Raw genomic sequence first — 20,073 nt, 5'->3', positions numbered from 1 at the left:
GAAGTGAGGGGGGAAGTGTAGGACTTAGCCAACTATGAAAAGCTTAATAGGAACAGACCAACCAGAGGAAGTTCTTAACTTCCTGCCAGTGTAGGACTCAGCCACTGGTAAATTTAAAGTCTCAGTAGTTTACCCTGAAGCAATACCTGGTTGCAGGAAGGACCACAAACTGAGATCACCCAGGCACCACCCAAGAACAGAGCATCCCCAAAGGAAATTTCTAACATTCCAACCACTATAGATAGGATCACTTTCCAGCACACACTCACTAGGACACCCCTAGACAAATGTGAGCCAATCAAGGGTCCTGAACCTTAGATATTCCTAACCCCCAGTTTTACTACTATAAAAACTCTAACTGAGCTTGGACTCTGATTATTCCACGTTAGACACATGGAGAGACCAAGTTTTTGCATGTTTGTATAAAATAAAGGCTCTTTGCTTTTACACAGGGGACTCGGTCTCCTTGTTGGTTTTCGGGGTACTTCACGGATCTGGGCATAACACGCCATGTGTCCTGACACTGTCAGTGTGTTCATCCTGTCTGCTTGAGAACGGAGAGGTCTGAGTCATTGAAGGATGAGTCCCATCTCACTTGTAGATACTTGAGAAAAAGCTGTGGGAAGAGGGAGCCACAAGTAAAGGCAGAACACCAGCCTCCCTGCCAGCAGAGCTCAGCAGGAACGTGCCTTGCCAGAAAGCAAAGTCTAAAGCACACTGGGAAAGAGTTTGCCTCTCAGAATCCCATTTCCTAACAGCTTTTTTGTGTGAAGGGTAGAAAGAAGGTCAGTACATTCCAGTCTCAAAAGTACTGCCCCTTTATTCTCCTAGTAGTAAATGTCTATACCAAGTGCTAAAAGGGGCTGAAACTATAGCTCAGACATTAAGAGCAATTACTGGTCCCCAATATCACATTTTTTACCGCAACCACATCATGAATTTTTCCAGATGCTGTCGAGTATTTTGATTGTCTTGCTAGCCTGAAACTCAATGTTTCGAGGTTGCAGTGTTAGCACCTTCGATTCTTTAGTCTCTACATACAGCAAAGACAGGAAATCAATTTAGCATTACTTTATTACATTCTTTAATAAGAAGTATTATTTTACACATTCAATGCATGCTTATTTCTATCTGACAAGTTTCAAAAGCAATTTAATTGTCAAATTAAGACTGTTTAAAACATTGAACAATAAACTTCAATTGCTCTTTAGACAGTTACCTACTTCCTTATAAATGTAAGAAAAAAATGGTCTGTACAATTACATAAAAACCTGGGTGGGAGGTGGGATGAAGGCATTTAAAAAAAGCAAGCTGTTTTTCTTACACACTAAAATAGCACAATTTTCACCTTACACATAAAAGGAAAGAATAATATCATATGATGCTATGGGGGGAAAATGACAATTTCAAAAGTCTACCAAGAAAATGACTCTCAGGGCAAAATGAAAACATGAAAAATGTAAAATCAAATCAGAATCTTAGATATACATGTAACTGAAGACCTTAGCATTGCTGGAGAAGGGCTAAGGGTTTTCTTGTGCAGCCTGTGTCTGGTCGGCACAGCAGTTCTGGCCCGTTCAAAGACTCCCCACATGTAGCCCAAGCTGGCCTCAAGCTTCTCACATAAGTACAGAGAACCGTGAACTTTCTTGATCCTCCTGCCCTACCTCTCAATTGCTGAAACCATGTTTGTTTTATGCAGTGCTTAGAATCAAATCCTGGGCTTCACTCATGCCAGGGGAGCATGCAGCTGACTGAGTCACACCACCTTCGTAGCCTTCTTTCCTGCCACTGCATTCCAAATATGAAGAGGTCTTAAAAATGGCTTGCCTGATGCTTCACTAGACTAAACGGCAGCTATATTGTCTTCAGAGCAAGAAGAAAATGCAGGGTGAAAGCTGGGGAAATGCAAAGAGCATATGATGCCACCTTGGCTGTTCATGGGCCTGCTGGCTTCACTTCCCTCCTGGCCTGCTTGTTTGTCTCTGAACACCAAAATGCTCCATCAGTTTGTCCTCCCTAAATGAGAGTTTGATCTCTTCCATGCATCCTAACTTCTGTCATGAGAAACTCCCCCTATCAAAGCAAACTGATAGGAACCTCACTCATACTGAAGGATGATTGAGCTTCTGGATGATTTGCCACCTAGGTGGATCTGCTGAAGTTCATTCAAGCAGCTTTGGCAGACAGGGAAAGGAATCCAAGAGGCCTGGGCTTCTGGACTGGCATCAACCCACTCCCAAAGTCTCCCAACTTAAGGTTAAGACCAATTTGCTCTGCATTAAGAACAAGAGTGGTTCCATCTGCCTGTAATTGTAGTATACAGACACTTGGCAGAAGGACAGTGAGTTTGAGGCCAGTCTGGCTTATGAAGTGCTACGCCCCCCTCCCAAAAAAATAACAAAACGAAGAGGAGGAAGAGAGGGAAAAGGAAGAAACAAGAAAAGAGTGATGGAAGATGTTTGTAACTTCAGCAAAGATCAGCACTAAGTCCCAAGAAAGTCATGTCATTTCTGTCAATGCCCACCAGCAAGCTGTGGGTCCCAGCAGTAGGGGATAGAGGGGCAGCTTCTAATATTTGCATGTACAAGTCTTTATAGATCCTACAAAGGGAATCCATTCTTCCATGTGCCTATCTCTTTCTTTCCCACTAAAAGTCGAATCTATATTTCTGAATTTAAACAAATTACACAGGCAGGCATGGGCTGACACATTCATGTAACCAGGCAGGAGGAAGTCTGCCCCTTTAAAACCCCCGATTTCCTGTTACAAGGTGAGCCACACCCAGTCTTGTCTTCAATCGGCTGCCATTTTCCTCTCTGTTTACACTGCATTTTAAATGCTGTTCTGCTGTGCACTTTGTAGAAATACCCACTGGCTTCAGACTACGCTGAAATAAAGGAACTGCTGCACAACAGACTAGTTTGCCAAGTTTTGTTTCCAAAGTCCAGTAAAGTATTTGATAGTGAAATCAGAGAGAGGCAACTGCTAGATCATCAGCTTTGCAAAAGGTTTACTGTAATTTAGTATTAATTACTTCTGTCCTAAAACATTCTTCAAATAGTGTTGCTTGATATTTTGCTCATTTCTTAAGCCATTTTTATGAGTGTGTGGTGCTGCAATATTGGTACAACTTAGCTCTTTTTAGACTAATGATTTACCCAATTCATTTGTTAGGAAAACACCTTCAGGGCAGGGTGGGTCCTTTACAGACCTCAGCTGACTCCAGTACTAAAGAGTCAGCTTTGCTGCTTCTCTATTTTAATACCTGTGCTTTTAGAAAAGCGGTCAGCAACAAACCACTTTAACAGTGCAAATTACTAGGGGAAAGACTGTAAAATGTAGAAAGATTCATTATATGTACACACACTCCTTGGCTCACGATGCAGCTGTAATATAGGAACTCTCAGTGGAGATGCGTGAACAGTGGACTACAAGGGTCAGGACCTGTGGCAGACTGGGAACTGCAGCTCACTGCCCTGTTGCGCGTGGCGGGAAGATTAAACTCAGCACACAGCCAGTCTAAAAAAGATCAAAACCCCTCAAACAGTTTCTCCTGAATATGTGTCAATTTCACACTAGACTAAAGTCAAAATATCACAAGCCAGCATAACTCCAGAGCATTTTGAGTGAGTAAAAACTCTATTTTACAGTCTCTTCGTTTCAAATGTCGGGGACAACTGCGGAGGCCGTGTCTGATTGTAACCCGTTGGCATTATCTCTTTGTGCATGTTTCTGCCAATGTAAGAAATTTGGGTTCCAAGTTGTTTAAAAAGTCCAGTCCCTCTTCTTCCTGCCTTTCGCTGCAGCAGCCTACAGAACCTGCTGGAGATCCCCTGCCTTCGTAGTTATAGGTGAGGACGTAGTCTTGGGATGGGATGTGTTCTTCGTTCTGATTACACACGTGCAATTTCTGTAAAGTCCAAAAAACAGGATTGTATTATTTCTTTAAACAACTTCAATTATGAACAGAAAAATTATTTTATTTACCTTTTATGTTTAATTTTTAACCAGTGTGTCCTCTAATGGAGTCCTACACACAAAAAATGCACATGATTGGTCTATATTACAGCCATATCATAAATCAGTATAGTTTGCATTTTTAATAATCCCCAAAAATAAAAAAACAGGTTTACAACTGTTATATCTACATACATTTAAGTCGTCATGAGATATATTTATCCCCAGATGTTATGTCTATATTTGAGGTCAGTTCACGAAATGGAGACAAAATGCCAAGTGGCTATCAAATGGTCCTAGTTTTGAGTAACTTTAGTTTACTAACTTATGTCACTTTAAATTACATTCTCCTCCAATGTCACTTTGTTATTTTGGAAACTAATGATGAAAATTCAGTGCTTGAAGGCCTGCTTCTTATGTCCAGCAGTGTACACTGGATATAAACTCAACCTCTATTGTGTGCAATACACTTAAAAAAATTACTGCACTCCAAAGTAGCCAAAAGCCAGAGATATATCCCCAGAAAAACCACTAAAACTAAAATCATCAGCTTAACACACACTGCAGAAACCATACTTTCAATATAAAGCATCCAGGCTTTGGGCAGACACGCGGAAGCAGGCACACCTCTGCACTCCGTGCAGGGTCCCGCTGACCTGTCTGCCAAAGGGCAAGACTCCCTCTGCTGACCTGTAGAGCAGTCCTCCCCTAGCCCTCAGCTCTGGCCAGCTGCCACCCACACCTCCCATTACAGGGTGTCCCTTAGGGAGTATCTGGAGTTCTGACTGCTAGCATGATCTTACATGCATACAGGCTGCAAATCTAAAACATGAAACCACTTGAATAAGACGAATAAAACAAACAAATGCTGCAGACATGCAATAACTGAAAGCCCTCTTCTAGAATATTGCTCGTGTTCTGTCCATCCCAGAACTAAAGGCGTCTGCTACAGTGTTTGCTCCAAAGACACCAGTGCCCTCTGGTAAAGACATGGAATCAGTGCCAGCAAGAATGCTCAAACAGGATTTATTAGCCGGGCGGTGGTGGTGCACGCCTTTAATCCCAGCACTCGGGAGGCAGAGGCAAGTGGATCTCTGTGAGTTCGAGGCCAGCCTGGTCTACAAGAGCTAGTTCCAGGACAGGCTCCAAAGCCACAGAAAAACCCTGTCTCGAAAAATCAAAAAAAAAAAAAAAAAAGAATGCTCAAACAGGATCCCCTACCCTGGCCCCACATACAAATCACATGTGAGATGCTGTGTACACGCACACACTTCAGTGAAACTAGAATCTTCCAGAATGAAGCAAGGGCATTAGCATTTCTAAAAGCTTTCCAGTGTTGGTGTAGACCAAGTCGCTCATTTACCCCTTTCTTTCGCAGCACTGCCCTCTCTAGATGACACACTTCATATTTTCATGGTATGCTTTGTATGTTGAAAAGAATCATATGATAGTGTTTTCTATGTTTCAAAATTACTAAGAGTAAATTTCAAATGTCCTTACTCACTGGGTTCTTTAGCCATTCTACACTGCATAGCTATGTGGCCACTCACCACACCCTATAAATATGCACAACAATAGCTAGTCCATTTAGAATACAGCAGAAAAATAAAATAATTTTAAAAAGTTAATCTATGGCCTAAGTAAAGCATGTTAATATCTAACCTAAAACTGCATTCAGATATTTATGTTTTCATAGCAAAGTACAAGTTTGATTTAGTAAATAATGTATTTTTGAGGAACTAGAATTTATCTTCACAGTCTTCTCAAAGGGGTTTATAAGACAGTTGTACACCAAAAAGTGAGTCTTTACAGGCAGATATCAGAAGTCCCTGGTTCTCATAAGATTCTAGAAACTGAGTGAATGCGACAGAGGGATCAAAATATCGAAAGATTAAATGTAACAAAATCAAGGCATTTTTTAAAAAATGACTAAGACCTCACAAGAAAAGACACATGAAACACTGGCAAAGCAGCTTCTGGAAATTTACATTATCAGTGTCCCATTGTTCCCTACTTCAAAGGAAACCCTCTAAGGACACTCACTTCACCAAGTCGGGGCTGCGTGAAACTCTGCCACTCGGAGTAAGTGCATCTGCAGTTGTCAGTCTCCAGGTGTCCTCCTCTGCCGGGATCCAGGGTGTGGTGATGGCCGCCCATGCGGCAGGAGTCTAAGGTCTGGTGTCCTTTCATCTCATATGTCTCCTGCCCACCGTTTCTCATTGTGCCACAGAAGCCTTGGCTGGAGTTGTTGGCAGTCTGGGTGGTGAATCCGTTGGCAGAGCACTTCATTATAATAAAACAAGACAAAAGTAGGGGCTCAAAGAATGTCACACGTTGCAGAAAGCAGTCAGAGTGATTACTGTTGTAATCATTCCCAACATAGACTAAGTTTGAATTAATACAACAAAGAGTGGAAAAATAGAACTGCAAGGTAAACTTCAATAAGTACCACTCCGTAACGGCTGGGACACTGAGAGTCCCAAGTCAACTTACAATTTACAAGATTCCAACTACTTACAAATATAAATTGACTCCTAAAGAACTTCACAGGGATCCATTTTAAAACTATAGGAATAATTATTCACCAAGGAAGTTACTTACCACCCTGTCATCTCCAGGTGCTTCAGTGTTTGATATAATTAAGTTTTGCTGTGCTAAATCTTCAGGAAAATGTTTTCCTTTCCGGGCAGTGACAACGCTACATACTAAAGTTAGCAGTACCGCTAAGTAAAAATAGAAGAAGAAGTAAAGTTTTAAAAGGACATACTTCATTTGCCCTACATACAGAAATAACCATTCTTTATTGCTTATGACTTGGGCCACAAGAAAACAATGAGAATATTAACTCTGCCTGGATCAAATTATCCTAGTCTTGCTAGGTCTGCAGGCACAGTCTGAAATGTGCAATAATCACATGGGAGAGTGTTTAGAATCATGAGTTCAATTGTAGATCTTAAAAGTATTGGGACAGACGGGGCAAATAAAAGGTGTCTAACATTTATTTAAGTCAAACACTAAAGATATTTACTGATTCCCAAAATATCAGTTTTTCAATTGGAAAATAAAAAAAGACTTTTTCTCAGAACAGATTTGTCTCCAATAAACATAATTAAGCATATTTTGTATCTTACTTAGAATTTCATCCTACATGGTAATAATAGGAGAATTAGAATAATGTGATCACTAAAGCAACAGTAATAGCCGCGATTTGCAGTGATTCGGAAGACCTGCTTGCACATTGTCAAATCAAGGCTACAATTCCATCTCACTATATGTTTTAGTATAACCCATGACCTAAGATTTTAAGCCTTTAAGTTAATGAAAGAGAAATAAACAAAAGTAGGAATAATTCATGATATTAAAATTATAGGAACCTGAGCACAGTTGTAGTTGTCTTTAACCCCAGAACTCGGGAGGCAGAGGGAGGCAGAGGCAGACAGATCTTGTGAGTTCAAGACCAGTCTAGTCTATATAGTGAGTTCCAGGGCAGTTAGAACTTCATAGTGAGATCCTGTCTCAAAAGCAAACAAAACAGCAACAAAACCAAACCAAAAGAAAAGTACAAACACCAAATTACAGGAAATTCAAATTTTAGCCTTCAGATTTAAGTGCTGAGGGAACACAGCTGTGCCATTCGCTCCCATATTCTGAGCAACGGCCTTCCTATTACAGATATCACAGATTTCAGCTGGCCCAGACAGCTCTGGAAATGTGTACCATCTGTCCCTTGAAAGGATGGCCGTGCCTCCTTCCCCTCTCCACACTACCTTCCGGCTGCATTTTCTGATCCCCTTGACCTCACCTATTTCTGTCTAGACACAGGAGTCTCCATGCCATTGTTTGACTTCTCCAGATATAACCTCACCATACAGCCTTTGCCTTGACTTTTGCCTCCATCTGAATTCTCCCTGGCTGTGCCAACACTGCTGACTCCCCAAAATCATGCCATGTAGGCATGACCTAGTGATCTACCATCTTGAAACGTGTGGCCACCAGGACCGACAACCTCACACATGCACAGCAGCATGAATGAGTCTACCTACTGGACTCCTACTTTTTCCTCCTGTCAAAAATAATTTTTTTGGTGGTTGTTGAATTTTTGGGTTCTATTTTGTTGTTTGTTTTTGTCTATTTAGCTCTGCAATGAATCCTACCTAGTATACCATCTTCTGAAATTTAATAGTCTTTCAAGATACAGTTATTTCATTGGGTCAATAAAAAAATAATAAATGTATGTTCGAAATTTAGAATGTTCTAATCTAACAATTTCATATCAATTGGCTCAATCAACTATTAACTGAGTTAGAGTAAGTTACTACCACTGTCCCTTTAAATGAGAAAAGGGAAGCAGAATTAAACAAAGTAAAGACTTTTTAACAATCTGTCCAAGAGTGAAATGTATCTCAGAAAGGATCATGTTTCTTCAAAGGGTGACTATCCAAGCACAACTCAGCTACCCCAGAATACAGGGCAACTTGTAAAAGGAACTCACTCGAGGGACTTTTCAAGAGCCTCTTCGATACTCAAATCTTTTACTTTTGCATTTTAACTTCAAGTGGGTGAAAGTACTTACAAAACAACAGTGCGATGCCCAAGAGGATGGCAAGGATGGCCCACTTCCCCAAGGAGACCCCTACACTCCTTGACCTGGCCGTACATTGGCTCGGATGAGTACAATCACACAGGTTAACTCGCAAGACTTTGGTTGTGGATTGGCCTGCTCTGTCTTGTACAGTGATGGGAACGGCGTATTCTTGAACTTCAGCGTTTTTCCGGTAGGATAAGCGGGCAGCTGTATCTTTAAGAAAATAAACAGACTTCACTTTGATTGATTGATTTCCCGTGGAGAGATGTGAACATCTATGTGCTCACATTTCAAGATCCCATAAAAACCTCAGATATCATTCCCCAGGAACTGACCACCTTGATTTTTGAGTTAGGCACTTCCATTGCCGAGCGCGGGCAGGTTATGCTAGGCCCGCTGGCCACCATGCCTGGGGATCCCCGTCTCCTCCCCAGCACCAGGACTAGGATTGCAGACTGGTACTCCCCTACCCTGATTGCTCATATGGGTTCTGAGGACTGAACTGGGTCCTCGCGCTTGCGTGACAGTCGCTTTACAGACTGAACTCTTGCTAGTCTATCGTTATTTTTAATGATGACCTTTTCTTGCCTTAGAATCTGTTCCGCCATTCTTATTGTAAAACACCCACCTGCCAAATTAAAAATAAATGCAAAGGAAACTGCCTTAATGCCTTTCACTCTTTCAAGAACTAATATTACCTTAGACATATTTCTCCTTGTAGTTCTATTAAAGAAAGCCTTAATGAATAATTTTTTTTTAGATCCAGGTAAGAAATGCACACCTGAATTCCTAGCATGTGCAACTAAGGAGGCCAGAAGGGGCCAATGAATTTTAGGCTAGCCCAAGCTATATAGTAATAATAAAATTTAACAATAGCAGTCAGACATAGAATATTGATCTAACAACATTCCAGCAATAATTTCCCCTGATCAATACAGAATAAGAACAATAGGTTGGCTCTTAATGTAGAAGGTCAAAATTTTTCCCCAATTCCAGCCCATATGCTATTTAAGAATCTATACCTGAAGATACACAGAAAACATTCTCAGTTTTCACACTCTAAGCCATTTACCTTCTGTTGTCTGTCCATGAATCCTCTGGAAAATGCAATGTTTCAAAGGGCATAGTACTTCCTATATGATTAATGCCTTGTGTGGAAATAATCTCCCTACCAGAGCTAATTATGCTATTTTCTCCTATAAAAATATAACCATTTGCATCATAATACTTCATTTTTTATTAACTATGATAGTCAACATGCCACAATTGTCTTGATAGATTATTTGCATAATGTTATTCTTAATTAACAGAAGCTCTATAGATGTTTAGCGGCAATTATAACATCCTTGGGCTTCTATAATAGACAAAAACAATGTCACAGTGGCATAAAACATAGCCCAGGAAGCACCTGGAATTTCTACAGGTTAAATGTCTGGTAGAGCTTTGGGATTTGGGCTGTACCTTGGACCTGAACGCTTGCTAGAGGACTGCAAATGGGCCTTGGATTATATTGGAACACTTCAGCATCAGCAGTGTCTGAGGAAAGATGGGGCAATCACTGACCTTTCCAAGACCGCTGGCCAAGCCATAGCTATGACATACATCACAGTGGTTCAACAACCTTGTGTTTTCCTTATCAGTCAGCTCTGCCCTCTTCTAACTATCTCCTGACACCACTGTCATCTGTACAAGACATACATCTGGACAAAGAATGACCTTCTTTCCACAGTCCCAAGGCATACTCCACTGTCACCTACCATACAAAGATCAGTCTCCTCAGCTTGGGACACAAGACTCACCACCACCTAACTTCACCCTTCCTAATCCCCAAACACTCAGCATTCCTGAGAAAGACTTTTAAACCAAGATGCTACCAAATTACTCATTTCCCTATTGTAATTTTTGCCTATATGCATGTTTTTTTAATCAAAACATTACCTAAGCAAACACTTTTTAAGTAATTATTTTCTGCCAGGCACTGGGCTCAGTGCTGAAAGTGAGAATATGGATTATGAACGCTGTGAGCAAGGAGAGTTGATAACCAGCAGTCATACAAGGTATGGGGTGTTATAACACGCGATGCAACAGGTCCCAGGGCCTTCCTTATATTTCTGAGGTGAGTTCTCAGAGGTCGAGCATCTGAGCTGAGGTAGTGCCTGCCTGACTCATCCCTATGCAAACACTCAGGGTCTGCAGCTTCTCCGACCAATAGTAAGTAACACGTTCAGTTATGTTAGTATGAAACCAAGACACAGTGAAGGTGATTTTTCTAGGTAGAAAGGACAGCGTACATAAACTTAGTAGCAGGAAAAAAATATGGCATCAGAAGTTGGAGAGATAGCTCAATGGTTGAGAAAACTTACTGCTTTTCCTGGGGGCCAGAGTTTAGTTCCCAGCACTTATATTGGACAGCTCACAACTTCTGTAACTCCAGCTACAGGGAATGTGACAATATGGCACCCTCTTTTAGCCTCTATTGATATGCACACCCATGGTGTGCGCATGCACATGCATACACACTGAGACACATACACACAGACACTACAGAGAGAGATGCACACATACATACACTAATACATGCACATACATTGGAAAAGGCTATTTACTATCCTAAACTTTCGCATTGTACTTCATGTAAATTAATATGCAGCCCCTGATGTAGTTAATCTGCTACATCAAATCATATGAATCATTATTTTTCTGGAATACCATTAACTGGGTTGAGGGTCCAGATTCTGTTGACTTCGGGAGAAGAGCTTGCCAAGTTGAACTGAAAGGGAGGGCCATGGACAGGCTCATCAGGATCGACAGCCGAAATGTCCGTATACCCCATCTTCGGCTTGCAGATGACAAGATAATCTTGAAGAATCTCTGGAGCATTGTCATTCACATCCTCGATGTTCACTGCAAGTGTCCCTGTGCAGGATTTACCCTCTGGGAAGGGAAGGGATAAGGCTGAGTACAGTTCTCATGTCCTTGTTTTAGAGTCTCCGATGAGGAAAAAAAATTTCAATCTCTTCTCTATTTTTATTTTATTTATTTATTTATTTATTTATTTATTTATTTATTTATTTATTTTGGTTTTTCAAGACAAGGTTTCCCTGTGTAGCTTTGGAGCCCATCCTGGAACTTGCACTGTAGACCAAGCCGGCCTCAAACTTACAGAGATCTGCCTGCCTCTGCCTCCCGAGTGCCACCAGAGCCTTACTCAATCTCTATTTTTATACATATACAAATATATAATTTTAAGTTTAGGTCCTATAAACGAGAGAAAACATGTGTTGTGTGTTTTTCTGAGTCTAGCTTGTTTCTCTTAAAATGATTTCCAGTTGTATCCATTACCTGCAAATGTTGCGACTTCGTTTTTCTTTACAGAGACATGAAATCCAATGTGTGTATTACCATGTTTTCTTTATCTATTTTTCCTTGATGGCCATCTAAACTGTTTCTATTTCCCTGTTACTGGGCAACAATGAACATGGATACATGGGTTGCCTTGTGGTATGTTGACTTAAAGTCCTGAGGGTAAATACTCATGAGTGGTACAACTTGAATCTATTTTTCCTGAAAACATAATCTTTGGTTATTAGATGAATAGCAAATAAGAATACAAATGAATTAAAGCTAAGATTATCTAATATGGTTCCTGCTGCTGATAATAGCAGATACAAGTTTCAACAAACATTTTTGCCTGAATTAATATATATAGAAACAAATGTTGAATTGCAAGTTCTCTTTCCTTGGGTTTATGAATGTTAATGAGCCATGATAAAGTGGTTATAGAAATATTATTCTAATTCCAGGACACATTCAAACATGTAAGGAGGTTTTAGAATGTTACACCCAGGGGTCACAACCAAATATTCTATTTAAAGGGGTACAAGGTAACATCTACATATTGAAATTATTGTTATTAAAATTAAAGCCACAGGTAGAGGAAATTTACTTTAAAACCAGAATTCAAGTTTAGAAGCATTTAGCAATCACCTGAATGAGTAAAAACCTGTAGGTAAAGTGACACAGAGCTATGTGGAGGAGTCTGAGGAGACAGTTGCATAGTCTTATAAGGTTAGATTTGATCACTGCCCTTTACCACAAACTGTGCAAGAACTAAGTTCCTGCAGATGGAATATAAAGATAAATAGGAGATGTGTTATTTCATTGAGGATGATGGCTCACACTTTATAAACCCAGCACAGAATAAGCTAAGGAGGAGAGCTGCCACAACTTCAAGAGCAGCTTGAGTGGGCTTGAGGCCATCTTGGGCTACAGAGTAAGATTATGACAACAACAAAAGCATCTTTCTGAGTGTGGGGTGCAAGTCTGAAATCATAGCATTCAGGATGCTAAGGCCGGAAATCAGGAAAAATAAAGGTCATCCTTGGCTACACTGTGAATTCAAAAGCAGCTTTGGTTACATAATACCCCCTTATCAAGAAACAAACCAAACAAACAAAACCAGAAATAAATGGTATCTTCTTACAAAGTCATCCTGTAGAACAAGAAGAGAGCTTGCACAAGGTAATTATCAAGAATTATGTATAGTTACCACAAGATTAACTCTGCACAAGAACAATTACAACTTATTCTTCCATTCTATTATAAAATACTAAATTAAAACTTTGTTACCTTGGTCTATTGCCATGACCGTAATATTATACAAGTCATTTCTTGGAGCCATGGATTCTCTGTCTAGGGTTTTTGATATTGTCAGCAGACCTGAAACTTCTTCAATGCTGACCCATTCTTTAGGATCCTGCAATTTTTTGTATCTGTTAATAAAATGAAATTTTGTAAGTCTTTGGCATCAGAATACGTCTCAAAATAAGCCACCTGTTTCAATTACAACAACTGCATTAGCCCATGGCTCCCAGATTTGTATACCTTAAGCCATTGCTGTTCTTGGTTTCAGGATCGTAGGCCTTATAGCCATTGATCTTGGACCCCAAGGCTGAGTTTTCTTTGATCCGCACATATTGTTCAGGGGGTTTGCATTCTGGCCCTTCATCCTGATCCCTCACATGAACTGTAACCAAGGCCCGGTTCATGGTGGGTACTCGGCTTGCAACATCTCTGATAAATGGAGCTTCGTTGTTCACTCCGATCTCTAGGGTCACCTGACGATTTTCTTCATAATCCAGGGGCTTTAAAATAAAGAATATGCGTGTCAGCTCCGTGTGGAGAACATCTGGTACTGCAAGCAGCTGGGCACTGCTATCATTATGGCCTGGACTGCATAACAAATTCATGCTCACATTTTGTTAATGGTGATTTTTCTTCCTTGATAGACCTGTGATCCTGAGCTAACTGTCCTTTACCAAGGGTCACCTCCAAAGTCTCCACAGGTGAATTTACAGAGCCATGGGGAAGAAATCCCTCATCTATTCTTTCACTCTTTTAAAGAAAATTATTCTCAGCCTGAAAGTATTGCAGAATTATGTCAAAGTCTAACAGGCTGACCCTGGTCTTTGACAAACCTTGCAAAATTGTATAGTAACTTCAACAAATTCCAAAAGGTAAAAATATTTCATTTACGTTCTGACTGGTGGATACTCTAAATGTCTGTTTCCTTTTTGTGGGGTTCTGGGAACCTGGTTGGTTTGTTTCAGTTGCTGTTTGCTTATTTTCTTCTGTGTTATTCAAACGAAGTTTCACTCTGCAGCCCAGGCCAGCCTTGGAACTCACTGCCTTGCTCAGCCTGCTGGCTTAAACCTTTGGTGATGATCCTTTCTCAGCCTTGAAAGCTCAGGAATACTGGTGTTGTGCCCTCACTCAGCTTCCAATATATGTTTCAAGTCCCCTCATACAAGACATCTAACAGAGCCATCTCTACCCTCACACAAGACATCTAATTGAGCCGTCCCTAGTCTGTCTTTTCTTTAAGTGAAATGTACCCAGAATCTCATTTCTTCTTAGGAATCCACTTCAGTTTGTCAAGATTCCTTCTGGAATGATGTAACACTACCTCCTGCTATAAAAAGGACACTCGTGACAGTTTAAGAATGGTACTTTATCACTGTCTCTCACTTATCACAAGTACTTCTCACAACCGAAATGCGGAAGACTATCAACATGACAAGCTCCATAGTGATCACCCCTCACATACGACCCAGCTTTAAGCAGGCAGTGTAAATTCAGAGTCCTCACACCTGTGTACAACAGGAATCCCTATTACCCCGTTCCTGTTCAGCAGAAGTTCCTATTACCCCCATTTTACATAGAAGCAATCTGGAGAATAGGAAGAGAAGCTGGTCTTCCTAAAGTCAAAAGATTTCATTTGGGCAAGAGCTTGAAGCCAGGTGGCTTGGCCTCAGATCATTTCCTTACATAACTAAATCAATTAATTCAGTTCATCAGCCTCCAGAAATATTTTAATCAGTTCCTTGGTTATAAGTGTTTCTTAAACAGAAAAATCCAACAAAATCCATAAAACAACTATTTTCCATTCTACTGTAAAGGAAATCACAAGAAGTTTTCTCTGACTGCCTTTCTACTGATGAAAATAGCAGCTTGCTGAATATTAAACAAAATCGAAACGTACACATGAGGAACTAGAGATATGGCTTGTTGTTTCAGAGTGCTTCATGCTGTTCCAAAGGATCAGCATCCTTGACAGGCAACTCACAGCTAACCACCTATAATTCTAGTTCCTGGGGAACTAGATACATACATCCATATATATATATATATATATATATATATATATATATATATATATATATAAAATTGTTTTCATACTGCCCTTGCACCTAGATATCAATAGGGTGAGAAACATCTTCTAAAATGTCAAAAATGTTGATGAATCTTAGCACTATAGCATGTATATGAAAATATTTTTCATGATTATCTCAGGAAGCAAGAAGTATGAAGATCCATTTGTTTGATGCTACCAAGGACAATTTCATAAATCATATGCTGGGGTGGCCATACAGGAACAAGGACAACTTCGGGCAATGAGGAAGTGAAGGGCATGCAGGTAACCATTACACTTCTGGTTGAATGCAGCTGTATGGGTCCAGAGCAGCTTCCTACAGCCTTACAATACCTTCCTGGGCCAGCTCTATAGGCTCAAAGTCAATGAGGTAAGGAATACAAGCTCTCTCCACATTAAGGCATGTGTTTGCTTCATTACACTAAAAATTTATTCATAAACATCCCACATGTGCATAGAAGTGCTAACAAACTCCCTAGAAAATCTTTGAGGTAGAATTCATGACCTTCCATATAAAAATCACCAAGATCTGTACCTTTTCCACTCAAAGTTATATGGATCAAAACAAACTGGCAAGCCCTAGACAACTAAGAGAAATATACCCAAGTAATTCTTGATTCAGTCTACCAGTTATTCTTCCCTTCCAGGTACTGAAGAAGGATTAAAGTATATCTCTAGTATGTGATCCTGGTGAACGATGCAAAATGAGGTATTGGAAATGAAGCGTTCTTTCAGTATAATCAGATCACTACCTCATTTCTTTTTTTCCCCTTTTGGGTAGGGATACATACATACACACATACATGAAAATATATGTATATATACATATATATAAAATAGTTTTTTCATACAATATATTATGATCACAGGGCGACCTTGTTCAAATTACCACAGGTGAGTAAGACTGCTTAGGCATATGTGCATGTGTGTATGCAGATGTGCATGCTTGCATGTCTGTGCGCAGTTTTAAACTAAATTTATGAATAGTCTACTTATTAAAGTCAAATTAAAGTAAGAAATTTATTGATTCTTAAATTGAATAGCAAATACTCTGTTCTCATTTAAGCCAATTAATGAGATAGTTGAAGGTAAGCACTCGCTATGCCTGTTACTTGGTAAATAGCAATTTACTGTCAGTGTTGGTTATTTAGCCATATACCGACTGGAAATATAACTGGGCTCTGTGAGTAGAGAGGGCAAGTAGTCACCAGGATGTGACCACTCTGCTCCGTAAAATTACTGGGATATGTTGTCATGGAAAGATCACCTATGTGGGAACATTATAAACTAGATTTTCACTCTAAGATAGATAATTGCTACAGTTGCCTTTCAGGAACTGATTTTCCTCCATCACCATAAGGTTGCTTATTTCATCATTATCCATTACTATTACTATGAATTGGGGATAGTAATACCTCGTCCTAAAGGAGAAGCAACATCTAAAATTAAGTTATACTTTAAAAAATCTCACCCATTGCCTGTCATGACAATATGCACAGTTCATAACTACTGTTTATTTTTTGCTACTAAATGTATTCACTAAATGTAGTAATATAAATTATGCCCAATCTAAAATTCTATGTTTTTACACACATAGTTATAAATATAATTGAGACTGTCATGTTATAGATAATGGAAATAAATACATGTAAGGTTTGCTGGGAAGACAATTTTGTACTCTGTATATCGGAAATTTAGCGAATGTGAACCAGCGGGAAAGCAGAGACATACAAAAATAGGCGTCTGAGATTGCATATCGGACTGTTCCCATGTAGACAGAACCTTCCAGGTCTTGACATATAACCCCTTAGAACTCTCACATAGGAAAACAACTAAAACCAGCAAGATTACACTATATTCTCATCAATAGATAAGAAGCCCTTACTCAGTGAAGAGACATAATACCCACCTACAGGACACAATTATCTTTTTATTTGAGGCCTTTCTGCCCTTACAGTTTGAGACCAAGAATATAACATGCAATCAGATAGCAATATATGCAATAAAATACACCCATAGGGTTCTTTTTTATGTAATACTGGATTCACCCGAGGTATTGCCTATTAGGGATAAGATAACAGGCATATATCCTAGAGGTAATGAGAAGAATATGGGGCTTCTAAGTTACACTGGGAATACCTACTAAAGAACATAAGTGGCAAACGGACACAGAAACATACATTTTTGAAAAAAAAAACAAAACCCTGTGTATCTCTTATAAACACAGAGCAAGGCCCAAGGATGTGAGTTGTAAAGAAAATGTGGGACGGGTGCCTCAGAGGTGGAGATCTTTAAAATTAGCAGTATTCTGGCATACACAGGAGAAAAGAGAAAGAGGAGTCACATGGGAGCCATCAGACTAACCAACTTGGCTAGTAGAGGATCCGAAACTGTCTAGTTGATGAAGCCACTAAGTGGCACAAAGTTCCTATTCTTTATCTCTTTACCTTCACAACACACAGAACACCCTCATTAGTCGCTGGGTCTGTTGTGATTTTGAAGCGTCCATTTTCATTCCCTTTTAAGATGGTAAAATTTGCCTTCCAGTTGGGACTCTTAACCAAATCCTTGTCATCCACAGGGATGCGCAGGATTTCGACATTATATGAGTTCTCCTCCACAGAGGTTTCGTACTGGAGGAAAAGAAAGCATTAAAAGATGTAGTTACTATAGAAATCTTTCACAAAATCAAATGTTTCCTAATTTCCAAAAGAATTTTGTCATCATGGTGTTTACACAGATTACCTAAAAGCATGATCACAGAGAGTATTGTTTCATGAAACTGTAAGAGAAAGACTATTTCCCACCAATGTAGACTGATGTCATTGCCCTTCAACAAGAGTAGATAACATAAAACATAACATTTGGAAACAGAAGGTATGTGTAGATGTGTGTACAGTTTATTTGAACTTCAGTTTTATTCATACATGAACACATGCCTCAAAGCCTGCCAAAAACTTGATAAACCACATTAGAAAACTAAGACAGGCAAAACAAAGATAGATTTGTGTGTTCTGAACTTACAGCATTTTGTCTGAACGTGGGCGCGTTGTCGTTGGAATCCTGCACTGTTATGATACAAGTTGATGTACTGATCAGTCCAAAAAATTGGCCATTCATGTCTTGGACTTTCATTATCAGTGTGTACTTGTCCACAACCTGAAAGTAAAATAATTATTTAGTTGACTCAGACACTTGTTTAAATTCATAAATGAAACCTGTGTTGCACATTCTTTTGCTTATTTTTATTTGATTTCTATGTTTGGGAATACTCTTAAAATTTAGTAGAGAAAGGTAACACTTTACAAAAAGACATACTGAGAATTTAGACAGTTTCTAACAGAAAACAAAAAAGCCAGAGATAGAGTACAGAGTAATGATATTTGAGTTTTAAAATACTCAGAAAAAAATGTTAGCATTGTCTGGAGCAATGGTTCTCAACCTGTGGGTCACACCCACTTTGGGTCGAATGACCCTTTCAAAGGGGCTACCTAAGACTGTGGGAAAACAGGTATTTACATTACAATTCACAATAGTAATAAGACTGCAGTTATGAAGTTGCAATGGAAATAATTTAATGGTTGAGGGTCCTCACAACATAAGGAACCGTATTAATGCTCACAGCATTAGGAAAGCTAAGAACCACTGGTCTAGAGTAGCCAAACCTAGTGTCATGGTGAACAGGTAGGGAGCCCCTATACCTCTACATTAGACAAGTGGTCCAAACCTGAGACAGTAAAAACAATAGCAAAGGGGAAAAGAGATGAAATGTACTTGGGAGTTAGAGTAGAGTAGGATTTGATAATCAGTTATCCACTTAAGAGGTAAAAAGGAGGTTGAGTGGGCCAAGTCATATAGGTAGATAGACAAGGCCCAAGCAGCCATCATGGGAAGTCCAGAATAAGGCAGCTCTCCAAGGACAGCAACATTACAGAGGAATATGCAGAGGGCTGGGAACATGACAGGTTTTTTGTTTGTTTGTTTGTTTGGAGGATTTTGCACACATAGGATTTTATTTCCTAATGAGATCTAATAACAAGAAGCAGTAACACCTAACTGTGTGGTGCATCCCTCATGGCAGAGGGTGGTGATGGGCTGGCGCCCTTCCAGGTAGGTGGATAGAATCGTGCAGAAGAAGTTATGACGAGAAGAGCTGAGGTGTGATGAGTAGCAGCCTCCACAGGCACAGCAAAAAGAAAGCTAAGCAAAGAGTATTAATATGCCAATGACAAACACCAAGATGAGAACCATCAATCCAAGGTAAAAAGGCTTTAATATGTGCCGAGCATAGAGCCTAGAAGACTGCTAAACATGGCCATCAGGAGGTTACAGACGACGTCTGGACAAGAAGTGTTGAGCAGGGCAGGAAGAGATCTGTCAGAGACACAGTCGCTAGTGTTGACATCTGTTTTACTCTTTGGCAACCACCCCTTTCCTTGCTTCTTTCCACTTCTGGAGTCTTCCTCTCCTCCTTCAGGCTCCTGTTTCTGTGACCTCCTTTCTCACTAGCGTCAGCATTCTCCCCGTGAGGCACCTTGTAGTCTTGGAGACACTGGTAGCCTGTGCTGTTCATCTAAACTCCCAAACTGTTACCTCCTTTACACATTTGTGTCTTCACTCCCTATGCTGCTCTGCACAAAGCACCTGTCCCCACAGAGTCCCATAACATTTGTTTGCAACCTGAAGTCAGATCAGGTTGGGCCATTAAAAGGGTGATAATCAAGTCTTATAGTCTTGATTATGTCGTATTGCTTAGCCTCGTCAATGTGAATCTGTAAGAGGAGGGAAAGCCCTGTTTTCAACTAGTTAATATGCC

At 39.9% G+C, this 20,073-nt stretch overlaps 1 protein-coding gene across 1 annotated transcript; it reads right to left on the bottom strand.

Moving 5' to 3' along the window:
- Nucleotides 1-3,715: 3,715 nt before the first annotated feature.
- Nucleotides 3,716-19,830, bottom strand: LOC119815298 (desmocollin-3-like). The gene is made up of 10 exons (XM_042055155.1): nt 19,672-19,830; nt 18,282-18,416; nt 17,705-17,890; nt 13,430-13,689; nt 13,175-13,317; nt 11,255-11,479; nt 8,534-8,758; nt 6,562-6,683; nt 6,004-6,243; nt 3,716-3,913 (listed from the first exon to the last, which is right to left on the bottom strand). The coding sequence occupies exons 1-10, from the start codon at nt 19,828-19,830 to the stop codon at nt 3,716-3,718; spliced, it is 1,893 nt and encodes a 630-aa protein (XP_041911089.1).
- Nucleotides 19,831-20,073: the final 243 nt, after the last annotated feature.

Source organism: Arvicola amphibius, chromosome 5 (genome assembly GCF_903992535.2).
Source record: "Arvicola amphibius chromosome 5, mArvAmp1.2, whole genome shotgun sequence".
Classification (NCBI taxonomy): Eukaryota; Metazoa; Chordata; class Mammalia; order Rodentia; family Cricetidae; genus Arvicola; species Arvicola amphibius.
Note: the sequence above shows the minus strand (reverse complement) of the source record. Positions and strands in the feature narration are given on the sequence as shown.